This window comes from Nilaparvata lugens, chromosome 4 (assembly GCF_014356525.2).
Source record: "Nilaparvata lugens isolate BPH chromosome 4, ASM1435652v1, whole genome shotgun sequence".
Classification (NCBI taxonomy): domain Eukaryota; kingdom Metazoa; phylum Arthropoda; class Insecta; order Hemiptera; family Delphacidae; genus Nilaparvata; species Nilaparvata lugens.
The window spans coordinates 63,937,406-63,951,445 of NC_052507.1; the positions used below are offsets into that span (position 1 = coordinate 63,937,406).

Sequence of the window (14,040 nt, forward strand, 5' to 3'; positions counted from 1 at the left end):
ATGAAAAAGTTTTCTCAGGAAATTTTTTTCTAATCATTACTATTTGAGATATGAGCGCCTAAAGATTAAATTTTTGGGACAGAACATTTCAAATTCGGTAAGAGATAATAATTATATCCATGAGATTTAGAGGATAGATTCTTCATGGTATTGTTGATCTAGTAAAACAAAAATTTTCTGAAAATATCAATTTTTGAGATAGTTATTCAATTTACTAAAAATAACTTTTTCCTCCACCTACTGTCAAAAGTACTACTTTACTCCCTGAAACATGATGCTAAAGTGTCACTTTTTCGCTCTCGGTACTAAAAAACAGAAAAACTCCCTAGGGAGTAAAAGTGACTCCATTTAAATAACATGGGAAGCATCTCTATTTTAAAAACGTACATTTGGAATAGGTCAGAATGTCTAAGCTCAGATGAGGAAGCATATAGAGTAGTCATTAAACCAACTAAATTCAATACCTCAACCAGACATTTGATCGATTTATAACATTTATGTTTGTAAGCTGAAATTATTATTACAAACTTCATATCACTATACTAAAAAAAGTATATATATTTTTTTTATTCCATGTTATTCAAAATATCAGCCAACGAATATTACTTATTAACTAATCAAATTTGAAACGGGAACTTCATCATAGCTGTAGTTTTGGCTGTCATTGTTGTTACAACTTTAGCCGACAGATAGTGCTGTCGGAGGAGAACTGTGATTAAAAGCCAGCTGTTTCTGTTTACTTTTTAGATTATGTTGTAACACATTGTTTGGTCACATACGTTTTTAAAAATTATTTTATTAGCAGTTTTTATAAAAATGTAGGTGGAGGTGTATAAAAATGTATAAAAATGTTATGTATATCACGAGTGAAAAATGTTTTTTTTCCCTCAGGGAGAAAAAACAGCACTTTTCACTCTAGATATACAAATAACTATTAGTTGAGTTATCTTGGGTAAATTGAATAACTTTTTCAAAAATTGATATTTTAAGAAAATTTTTGTTTCACTAGATCAACAATACCATGAAAAAATCCATCCTCTAAATCTCATGGATTTATATCTGACCGAATTTGAAATGTTCTGTCCCAAAAATTTAATCTTTAGGCGCTCATACTCAAAAAGTAATGATCGGAAAAAAATGTTTTCCTGCGAAAACTTTTTCATTTTGATAGCTTGATGATATATAAATCGAAAAACTTTGAAAAATATCACGTGTAGAAAGTTTATTTTTTAGCCTTTGCACAGCCTTAACTTTCACATATCCCATTATCTTTGTACATTATTGTGACACTCTCAAGTCTGTATGTATTTAATAAAATATCATGGTATTTTACTAGTATTTTTAACGGTAGAACGTAAGCTAATCGTACGCTTGACGTTCAATTATCACAGAATTTGCACTGTCGACTGGGTCAATCAATCACTGTCCGAGTGTCTTCGTTTGATTCCAAGCCTCGCCATCCTCTCACTCACTACAGACCACTCCCTATCGGGTACGGCCCCCTTTCCGTTCATTATCACGTGACTGTGAACTTCATCCGCGTATTTCAAACCATTCAGCAGCTGAAACAACATCAATATAATACATCAAGATACACACATTTTAGTATAATGCAAGGTATCTAAAATTCTGAAAGATCCAGCCGTTCAAAAGTATTGAATTTCTAAAAAAATTCAAGATAAATATTGTATGAATCGTAGGAAATGTCGAAGGTACTTGAAAGTTATGTACTTTTCGAGAAAAAGAGTTAAAAATTCTCAATTTAACATTGAAAAGATAGGAAGAATAGATTTTTAGTGCACCAATGACGTCACACCGACCAGCTGGTTTGGATTTGTTACTGCGCATCTTTTCATGAACACTACGGCTCAACTCACACTTACGCGACTCAGGTCGAGAAGAGACTCGACTCTAGTCGAGAGCAATGATGATACTCAGACCAGTCGATTTTAGTCTCCGCGACGTCACCATTTGGAAACACATGCTCTCGACTAGAGTTAAGTCTCTTCTCAACCTGAGTCGCGTAAGTGTGAGTTGAGCCTACCTTGTATTTTAGGTACATTGGTACTAGTAGTTCTGTGACCAGTAGACCTCGCGCTCCGTAAGTTACATTGACCTGTAGTTATGTTTTCTCAAAATTTAATAAATAATTTATCAATTTAAAATGTCTAGAAAAAATCCTAAATAAACATAGAGCTTTCTGTCGTGACGTGTCGTCCCGGAATGTGAGTGTGAGCGCTGTTAACAGGTCTTGCTGCAACTGTCTACAACGTTGATGGAAAGATACATTTTCAAGAAGTTAGATGTTTTTGAACGGGTAGTATTATAGTCAACTGTCTACTAATGTTGATGGAAAGATACATTTTCAAGATGTTCGATGTTTTTGAACGGGTAGTATTATAGTCCACTAGACAGCTGATTTATGATGAATTAGTCTGATTTTTACTCTAATATTGGTGAATGAAGGAGGCTCCTTTTTCCTTTTATATTATCCTTGAAATACAAAATTTCCAAACACCTAGTATATACGTCGACGCGCAATTTGAAAAGGAACGTACCTGTCAAATTTCATGAAAATCTATTACCGCGATTCGCCGTAAATGCGCAACATTTAAACATTAAGAGAAATGCCAAACCATCAACTTGAATCTTAGACCTCACTTCGCTCGGTCAATAATGTATATTTGGACTGTACATTTTTGTAGTCTCTTTATAACTGTTTCTATAACCTCATTTGGACTATTTTCATCAAAATCAGAGAGATAAACAGTTTTGGGTTTATCCTGTTGATTCTCTTCCAATCATAAATTTGATATTGTGATTGCGCAATGTAATAAATAAATATCTGTAAAGCTTTTTTACTTTCCTTGCCCTATTACCATAGGTAAGGAAAGTATTGCTTTCCAAAAAAAATTAAGGTACCCTAATTTCAAGTTTTCCATACGTTTCAAGGTCCCCTGAGTCCAAAATAGTTATTTGTGCATCTAGGGACTAAAGTGCAACTTTTTCTCCCTGAGGGAAACTGTTGTCGCCCGATGGCGTAGCCGAGGGCGACAATTTCCCTGAGGGAGAATAAGTACTTTAGTCCCGTGATGCACACAACATTTTTTCTCCACCTACACCAATACCTATAACAATGAATAATTTTACTACATCTTCACGCTTTCACACTATTTTTTTAAAAACAAAATTTAGCTCACCTCTGATAATAATTTGTTGATAGTTGCTAGTTGATAGTTGATAGTTGATAGTTTATAGTTTCCTTATGAGTCACAAAATTCCATGTCGCGTATTTTCCATTTTATAAAAACGAAAATAACTTCTACAATACCGGTAGCGGATTTCGAAGATCTTAGTAGGTAACCAAGAAAAAACATAACCTGCAATCTTGTTTTCTGTGCAGACACGCTCAGTCGTCTCTGTTAAAGTGGGTTTTCGTTTATGCGTAAATGCCGTCGTCGACCATGACAGGGAGAGAATCTCAGATTGGGTAGATTTCAATCTGTCTACATAACTTAAAAGATTATGTTAAATTATGTTTTAATGGAGCAGGTTGAGCTTATACTTTTTTATACTTTTAAATGGCAATATTTTGATATTATTGAAAATGTTTATTTCTTTATTAATAAAGACAAATAATGAAAAATTTATTTAATCAGCTGTTTTAGCACACTTGAAATTTGGACAATATGAATGTCAACAATGCTTGCCGTCGTCGACTGCGGAAAAGTTCGCATAAACGAAAACGTACCTTTAGATGAACGCTCTCGTAGAGATGCCGATGACGTTAGAGGTGTGTACTTTTTCATATCCACCAACGGTTGAACATAACCTAACAATCGAAATAGAGCTACTTATTTCCTAGAGCTAAAATATTCCAAAGATCGAAATAGAGCTCTTTTACTTTTCCTCTACCGACCACGACAGTGTTGCCACATTCCTCATTCTTCAATCGCGGCGTTGTCGGACTTCTTCCCATGTTAATCTTATGGGTTTATTTTTACTCCCTTGGGAGTAAAAGTGATCACTTTTCCCGCTGGGAATTATTTTTAGTCCCATGGGAGGAAAAGTAGTACTTTAGTATTCGATTCCAGGGTGTAAAATGAGACTTTTGATAGTAGGTGGAGGAAAACATGATTTTCGGGTGTTGGTCTGTGTGTGTGTGTGTGTGTGTGTGTGTGTGTGTGTGTGTGTGTGTGTGTGTGTGTGTGTGTATGTGTGTATGTCTGTGAACACGATAACTCCATTCCTAATTAACCGATTGACTTGAAATTTTAAACTTAAGGTTCTTATACCATGAGGATCCGACAATAAGAAATTCAATAAAATTCAATTCAAGATGGCGGAAAAAATGGCGGATAACTACTAAAAAACCATGTCTTTCACGTTTTTCTCAAAAACAGCTCTAACGATTTCCTTTAAATTTGTACCATGGATAGCTATTCATAAGCCCTATCAGCTGGCATGAGTCTCATTTCTGAGAAAATTTCACGAGCTCCGTAATATTCATGAGAAAAATGGCGGATAATGACTAAAAAACCATGTTTTTCACGATTTTCTCAAAAACAGCTCTAACGATTTTTTTCATACCCTGTATAGTTAGTTATTCTTCAGCTCTATCAACTGGCATGAGTCTTTTTCCTGGGAAACTAAAGGGGGGTCCACCCCATCCTTGAGAAATGGACTTTGTAACCTCCTTCTCGTGCATGAGGTAGGTAGAGCAGTTTATAAGAAGAACACAGTCATAGTCAAGATATTTCATCTGTAGAACAGCTGTTTTGACGACTTTTAAAAAAATAATCGAATTTCTCAATTTACACAAAGGAAAAAGTACTCTGAAAACAATTATAATATACACATATACAGTAGCCTGATCATAGTTGCAAATATGTTGCCGCCAATCGTCATTATGTTATTCCCCTAAATTATTCTCGTTTGAGAGTGAGGCTTGCAGTTCAATGAGCAAGGAAAGTTGTGTGAGTGTACCACACCAGATTTTTTTTGTATTCTACTGTTGGCAAATAAATGTAGCCTATTCATTCCATTCATGTTCACGTCAAGATAAAAACAGATTTAAACATGTAATACAATAGGATGCAAACAATCATTCATGTTTTTCGAATCAATTACAAAGAGTGTTCCGGAATTAAGAGCCGGTTTCCGAGCTCGGGATTTAGCCAAGTTCTAGACTTAGGGCCGTTTGCACAGTCAAAGCTTAAAACTGAATTTAATCATAATAATAATAATAATAATATTTCTTTATTCAACACAGCAAATGTGAACATTATACAGTTGAATATCGTCACAAGCAGCAATACAAATACATATTACAAAATGTCAACAATTCTTAAAACTCTAGACTACACAGTATTTAGCCTACTTTTAATTATAAACTAGTCAAGACATAAAACTGTTAAATTCTTCCAAGCTATACACCGCCTTGGAAATGAGAAGAGTGTACAAATCTCTCTTGAATTTTTTAATGTCAGACAAGGTTTGCAATTCAGGGGGTAATTTATTATGTAACTTTGCTCCTAGATAGGTTGGTAGTTTCTCATAGATTTTCAATCTGTGTTGTTGTATGGCTAGTCTATTTTTCCCCCTTGTGTTGTAGTTATGTGAATCAGCCTGTGTTTTGAATGTGGAAATGTTTCTATGTGTGAAAATCAAGAGTTTATATATGTAAACTGATGGGAGTGTTAGAATTTTCAAGTCTACAAAAGCATCTCTACACGAATCATTGAAACTGAGGCCAGCCAGGTAACGTATTGCTCTTTTTTGAAGCCTAAATATTTTTTGGAAGTGTATATTAGCACAACCACCCCACAACTCTATACCATATGACACATGTGAATAAAATAAGGCAAAATAAACCATTTTTGAGACTGATACGGGCACTAATCTCACCATATTTCTCAAAACAAACAGCCCCTTACTCACAGAATTAATTAGTTTTTCAATGTGCAAATCCCATAAAAATTTTGAATCTATCTCTAGACCAAGTAAATTAACAGAGTCTGTATTTTCTACAGGATCACAGCCAATGTATAATTTAGGTTCTATATGATTTTGTCTGAGGCTGAAATCTATGAGTCGACTTTTCTTTGAATTTACTGAGAGGGAAATAGAATTAAAATATTGAGCTAAACTGTTAGATAGTAGGTTACATTTTTTCTCAAGTTCTTCTAAATTGCAATCGGAAAAAATTAAGGAGGTGTCATCTGCATATAATGTAAGTTTATTTTGTGGAACTGCAAGAGAAATATCATTTATGTACAGAATAAAGAGAAGAGGTCCCAAAATAGATCCTTGAGGCACTCCTGATGTCATTTTAACTAGATCTGATGATGCAATACCATGACGATCACTATGGATGGAAACAAACTGGTAACGATCAGTTAGATACGACTCCACCAATTTATTTTCTTTACCGCATATCCCTAGACTTACTAACTTCTTCAGAAGTAGCTTGTGATTCATGCAGTCGAAAGCTTTGGAAAGATCAATCATGACACCTGTTGTGTAGTTACCGCCTTCTAGATCGTGTATCACACCTTCAAAAAATTCTATAAGAGCGGTACTAGTCGACCTATCCTTTACAAAGCCATGTTGATGTGGAGATATAAGATCATGTTCCTTCAAGTATGCTACAAGTCTTATGAGAATAATTGTTTCAAATACTTTCGAGAGAGCTGTCAATATTGATATGGGTCTATAATTGTTTATGTCAAATTTGTCACCATTCTTGAAAAGTGGAAGAACTTTTGCTATTTTTAAAAGATCCGGGAAAATTCCATATTCAAACATAGAATTAATTATGCAAACCAGTGGATAAACTATTGCTCTCCTGCAATGCTTTAAAATCTTAATAGAAACATCATCATAACCTACACTAGATTTTGACTTCAGATTTTTTATTATTTCTAATATTTCACCTTCATGGGTGGGATGTAAAACAAATTTATTTGGTGATGTTTCTGAGTTATTATCTTCGAGTTCTTCACCTGATAACTCATGAGATCCCTTTAAGACAGCACCAGCTCTTTCAGCCACGGATGCGAAAAATGTATTGAATGTAGAAGCAATCTCTAGATGGTCAGTGATGTGTTTATTTTCAATATTGAGTGCTATGTGTACATTATTTCTATTGCAATCTTTCCCTCTAAATTGATTTATTAGCTTCCAACTTGATTTAGATTTGTTTGTTGCATACTTTATTTTGTTGCCATAGAATTCTTTCTTTGCATCTACTACTAATCGGTCATAGTGTTTTTTGACTTTGTTTATAAGTGAAGTGTCAAAATTAGCAACTGATTGTGCCCTACATGTTGCGATTTTAAGTAGAATTCTTGTTTGTTCAATTTCTTTTGTAATCCAGTTTTGTTTCAAGTTTTTAGTTTTTGACAATGTTTTGGTTACTAAGGGACAATGCATATTATAGAAATGAAGGAAAATATTATAAAAAATCTTATACTTCAAATTAGTATCTTTTACATTGACATAGCTGAAATTCCAGTCTACACCTGCCAGAGATGCCTCCAAACTGTTCATATTATCCGTACTGCAATTCCGAAAAGTAATAGTGTCATTGTGAGAGATTTTTTGTTTGTGAGAACGTTGACCCAATGACACTTCTATGGATTGAGCGGTGTGGTCGGAAAGCCATGAATGTATTACATCTACTTTTATGTTTGTTAATGTATCACTGGTAATTATGTTATCTATTGCCGTTCTACTATGAGTTGTTATCCTGGTTGGAACCTTAATGTTATAATTTAAACTAAATTGACTCATTATGCTGAAGAAAGCCTTACGTTGAGGGGAGTCTGACAAAAAATCAACATTGAAATCACCCACGCAAATAAATCTGATACCAATGTTTTCCAATAATATCTCCATGACATTGGTAAAAATTTTAAAACCTTAAATACCGGCGCAGGATTTCTTTGTGCAGATGTTCCCTCATTAATCCTAAAATCCAGCCGACATTGGTTACTATCAATCTCGGCTGAATCGACTAGTTTTTTAATGGTATAGGCTCACTCATAACAGAATCGACCTCTTTATAAAGCTCTTTCAAGATGTTGGATGCAATATAGTGTTTCAATCAGTAATAGTGCAGTCAATAGTGCAATCAGCTGGCGGCTCAAACTAAAAATCAACCACATTATAACAAACGAGACTTGATATGGATTTAATCTATTTTAAAATTAAATTTAGTTTACACTGTTACTGTGGAAACGGCACTGGGACAGCTGGAGTCGAAAAGTTGGCATTCCGAAACGAGTCGTAATCGTAACTTAGTCCACGTTTAAATTAAATTTCGAAAAACTAGAAAATTGAACATAAAATAAAATAAAGACAAAATAGTATAAAGTTTCAGCTATTTTGAATTATCTAGGAATGTTTCATTTCGTCAAGGAAAAACGTTTCCAATTATTATAGAAATGAGAAAATAAAGATTATCATAAGAGCTACGACTACGCCTCGTTTCGGAAAGCCAATTTTCTGACTCCAGCTGTTAAGTCTAGAACTTAGCTAAATCCTGAGCTCGGAAACCGGCACTAAGTTACACAATTTTTTTGACTGAGCGAAGTGAGGTCTAAGATTCAAGTCGACGGTTTGGCATTTCTCTTAATGTTTAAATGTGTATATGTTTTTATGTTGCGCATTTACGGCGAAACGCGGTAATAGATTTTCATGAAATTTGACAGGTATGTTCCTTTTTTAATTGCGCGTCGACGTATATACAAGGTTTTTGGAAATTTTGCATTTCAAGGATAATATAAAAGGAAAAAAGAGCCTCCTTCATACGCCAATATTGGAGTAAAAATCAGACTATAGAATTATTCATCATAAATCAGCTGACAAGTGATTACACAGATGTGTGGAGAAGCCAGTCTATTGCTGTATTTCCATAAGGTCTATAGTTTCAATCAGGTACTTGTGGATGAGAATACTGCGTGAGGTCTACTGTTCACAGAACTATTAGTATAACCCTGTACATAGCAGGGAAATACATGTTCACATCAAACTCAAAACCAATTCAAGCGTATCATCAATGGGACCCCCACACAGTCATTCATGTTTTTTCGCCCCACTTGGATGTAATGAGGTGGTTTACGTGCATCATATGTAGGCCGAAAGTGATTGTTTTCTGACCAGGCCGGTAAAATTTTTACGGCCCTAGGGCAGTAAAATAACCTTGAAGTCAGCTGATTCTGATTTGATGTGAACGTGTTTACGAAATAGTTTATGCTTCTAGAATTGAATAAAGTATTTTGCAATAAGATACTATCATTTTATTTGGATGAATGAAATACAAATAAGATATTATAAACTATTCAAATTCAATTTTCAGAGTATAATAGAATCTAACCTCAAACCTCAAAGTACTGCGTTTATCACGAGACCTGGATAATTTTGGAACTACTTGGGCAATATCGATGGTGCTGAACGTTTTTACAAATAGTTTATGAAACTGAATCAGTTTATGCTTCTAGAATTGAATAAAGTATTCTGCTATAATATACTGTCATTTTATTTTGATGAATGAAATACAGATAAGATATATATATATAATCTATTCATATTCGATTTTCAGAGTAGGATAAAACTTATAACCTAAACTTCCGAAGTTGACGACGACAACAAGCATTGTTGACGTTGATATTCAGATTAGCCAAATTTCAAGTGTGCTAAAACAGCTGATCAAAAATCTTTTCATCATTTGTGTTTATTATTCAATAATTAAAACATTTATAATAATATCATCTTATTATCATTTGAAAGAATAAAAAATTATAAACTCAACCTCCCACATAATTGAACATAATCTTTTAGGTTATTTAAACAAATCAGAATAGAAAATAAAAATACTTGGACAATTTCCTGATATTCAGATTACCTCAGATTTTCTAGAGCTATGACCTTCCTGTTTTGCTTTCGGAAGTGCCTAATAAACAATTATTCTCATATTTATATTGTTTATTTTTCTGTGTGGCGAAAAATAACGTTCTCACCATGGGCAAAAATGTTTTTCCGGCTCTCAATCTTTTCTAGTCCTCGGCCCACGGCCTCGGACTTGAAAACCGATTTCGAGCCGGAAAAGTCTCATTTTCGGCCCTAGGTGCGAAATATACTAATCAATTCAATTACCAGGATTGTTTCAGAAAAAAGTAAATTCGTATTGCTTTGTCAGTGGGGAGTCCCTTGCGGAAAGGTTCCACCTCGCCCGAATGCATAATTTAAACCGTCAATGGGCCCTACGACTGTCATACTTCAGCCGGAACCGACAGTTCCAATAACACGGGAGTGACCTTGGAAAACGTGAGGTGAATTTCAGTCGCAATGTTATTTTTCCCCAATAAAAACGGATGACACTACAGAACGTTCCTATTCTCCTAAGAAATAACATAACTCGAAATTCAAGTTACGATTTAATTCAACATTTGAAATTCAACGATTATTTATAATCTAGAAGATGTATGTCATTTACCTTGGGAGTGAGGAGGAAGTACTGAGATGAGGTGTTCCTTTTCACAGTTTCCACTAAAGTTTTAAACACTCGTCGCTCGTTCTGTTCATCCATACCCTGAAAAAAAGTATTAATACCGTATTAATTATTAACCATAATTGAATAAACATTGAAAACCATGAATATCACCTCGTTTGTATAGTCTGTTTTACGGACAACTTGAATAAATAACAACAGGACATGCATGATGAACATGTGTGTACACATCTGTCGTCATACATTGTTGTGTCATTACAGCGAAAGTTGGGTTTCTGTAGCTTTGGTTGTTTATTTTGTCTGCACTACTCTATTGATGCCCGGTTGCAGAGTCGTTACATAAAATCAAACATAGCAATGTGAGACATAGTTTAAAATCACTGATATAAATGATTGATCGTTGCACAGTCGTTTTCCGAAGCCCATTTAGCTATATCTCTATATTTCTAGTTTATTTATTTCTGGACTGAAAAGTGAACTCAAATCAATTCAAGTGGATAGCATAACCTATAATTGTTATTCATTCATAACTCTACCTTCATTGTATTATCATTCATCCCATCATCATCACCTAGGCTTTAAATACTTCTAGAAAATCGTCTTTGTAAAATAATAAATATCTCGAATTAGCATCACACATAAGTCACACTGCAGCTCTATTCACTTTTTCCCGTACATGCTTCTATCCAACCAATGTCCTGACATGGGGGAAAGTTTCAATCGACATCACTGTGAACAGACCTAAAAGACATGAAGTTGATAAAGAATATGGCGACTCTTGGCTTTTGGCAAGATTTCTCACCATATTTAGCGATTTGGAGGTTATAAACAACTTAGAAAAACATGGGAAGAGAAAAAATTCTTTATCTATAAATGCAGATGGTTTTTCGTAAACATCTTTCAAAAAAAATCTGGTGTGGCGCACTCACACAACTTTCCTTGCCGTTATGAAAAAATATTGATCACCTGACGCTAGTGTAAACGCGCATCTCAAGTCAAAGATCAGAGCCAGCTGGTGACAGGTCAATAACGCTGGATACACACGAGATCTGCTATCTCTCCATAGTAAATGATTTAATATTGTAAATGATACTGTTCAGGGATTGTATTAATGATTTTACTGCGTATGTATATAAGTTGTCTTCTGATTGTGAGAACATCGAGTTCTTGAAAAGTCAAACTGGTTGGGAAAAGTCTAGGTTTATTTAGAATAGTTTTGATGATCAATTTTTGACATTAGAAAAGTTCTTCCAAATGTGAGTTATAACAGCCCCCCCCACACGGTTATCCCATATTGAATTATAGATTGAACCAGAGTAAAGTATATTATTTTCAGCTGACTTTGACTCAGAATTTTTTTCGCTCCATAGGAACTCTCTTTAAAAATCTGGTGTGGCGCACTCACACAACTTTCCTTGCCGTTATGAAAATTTATGAACTGACGATAGTGTTCCCTCGCATCTCAAGTCTACTTTTCTAAGATATGAGTCAGCTGGTGACAGGACAATAGAGCGCTGCAGACACACGAAGTCTGCTATCTCTTCATAGTGAATGATTTAATAGAATCAACAGTTGCCAACAGTTTGCAATATTGAATAATTAAATTTTCTCAAATTTCAAGCTTATTTTCAATTTTAGGTGAAAATGTTACTGGACATTGATTGAAGAGATTCCATGCTCAATCGTTTCCACTGGAATTTTTTTGTTTAAATTATATCTGACACCTGATAATTGGAAATCTAAAATCATTCATTGCATAGATGGGGCGGAGCTCCTGAAATTTCTACAGATACTTGTGGCAGTTGATATAGCTCATCAATGACTATTTTAGGTATAAATTTGATCAAAATCGTTGGAGCCATTCTTGAGAAAATCGCGAAAAACCCTGTTTTTGACAACATTTTCGAAGCAATACTTTCCTTACCTATGGTAATTGGGCAAGGAAAGTAAAAATCTGGTGTGGCGCACTCACACAACTTTCCTTGCCGTTATGAAAATTGATCACCTGACGCTAGTGTTCACGCGCATCTAGTGTTCAAGTCTACTCATAAACAAATATCTGAGCCAGCTGGTGACAGGTCAATAACGCTGGAGACATACGAGGTCTGCTATCTCTTCATAGTGAATAATCTAATAGAATCAACAGTTGCCAAGTTTGCAATTGGATAACATTTTCTCGAATTTCGAGTTTATTTTCAATTTTAGGTGGACATTTTACTGAACATTAATTTTAGAGATTTTCATGCACAATCTTTTTCACTCGAAATTTTTCGTTTAAATTGTATCTGAAGCCTGATAATTGGGAATCTAAAATCAAACTTTGCATAGATGAGGCGGAGCTCTGAAATTTTTACAGATATGGGACTGGTATTCTAGGTATAAATTTAATCAAAATCGTTGGAGCTGTTTTCGTAAAAATCGCGAAAAACCCTGTTTTTGACAACATTTTTCAATTTGAGCCGCCATCTTGAATTGCATTTGATTGAAATTGTTCGTGTCGGATCCTTATATTGTAAGGACATTAAGTTCCAAATTTCAAGTCATTCCGTTAATTGGGAGATGAGATATCATGTACACAGACGCACATACACTCACTCACACACACACACACACACACACACACACACACAGATCAATACCCAAAAACCACTTTTTTGGACTCAGGGGACCTTGAAACGTATAGAAATTTAGAAATTGGGGTACCTTAATTTTTTTCGTAAAGCAATACTTTCCTTATCTATGGTAATAGGGCAGGGAAAGTAAAAAGCTATCACAATCTCTAAAATGCATATGGCGGGAGTAGATATTGAATTTAACAGCACGACTTCGGGCCCATAACTTAACTGACCGTTTTTAGCTATTGGTGACATAAATAAGCTCTTTCTGACGACTGTGCAACGAAATCATGTGTTTAATTGGGCGTTTTTAATTTTCATCTGTTCATTTCTCTTCATTTCCGTTCATTCTGTACAGTGGTTTTTCGCCTGCAGACCTACGTCGAAGCCACATAAACCTTGTTCAGGTCTTCGACTTGACCTTCCGGCAGTCGCGCTGTTGTAAAAAGTACAACAGTGTCAGTTGTTTTGCTGCACAAAACTATTGAATGGGTTGGTGTCAGTGAATGTGTCACCTAAGCATTCCAAAACTTTCTCCCCATCACTCCAAGGAGTTGCAGTATCAACCGAGCAATGGTTCAGTCTTTAGGTGCCAATTAGTAGCGACAGTGCATAAGTATGATAGGGAAAGACTGTATACGGGGACTGTAAACGAGCCAATAACACAGAATTGATGGCTTTGCTTAGTGTACCTTTTTGGGCTAAGAAATGGTAATCATCCAAATGTTTATAGGCGTAAAATAATCCAATGAGATTGGAATAGTAATTATACAATTAATTAATATATTTTGACAGTAAACAGAGTACATAACACTTGGAAAATTGGATGTTGTAAAAATTACAACACGCGACTGCTCGTGTGATTGAGTAGGGCGCGACTACCGGAAGGTTAAATGGTTAAATGGTAAGGCA

The 14,040-nt window shown here is 34.9% G+C and overlaps 1 protein-coding gene across 2 annotated transcripts in view; it reads right to left on the minus strand.

The window, feature by feature from the left end:
- Positions 1 to 1,292: 1,292 nt before the first annotated feature.
- LOC111064225 (structural maintenance of chromosomes protein 5) overlaps positions 1,293 to 14,040 on the minus strand; it is a 71,033-nt gene continuing 58,285 nt past the window's right edge. For both annotated transcript variants that reach the window (XM_039426165.1, XM_039426167.1), the window contains exons 13-14: positions 10,499 to 10,594; positions 1,293 to 1,562 (exon numbers count right to left, since the gene is read on the minus strand). In XM_039426165.1, coding sequence (XP_039282099.1) covers positions 1,416 to 1,562; positions 10,499 to 10,594 — 243 coding nt within the window. In that variant the 3' untranslated portion in view covers positions 1,293 to 1,415. The remainder of the gene's footprint in view (positions 1,563 to 10,498; positions 10,595 to 14,040) is intronic.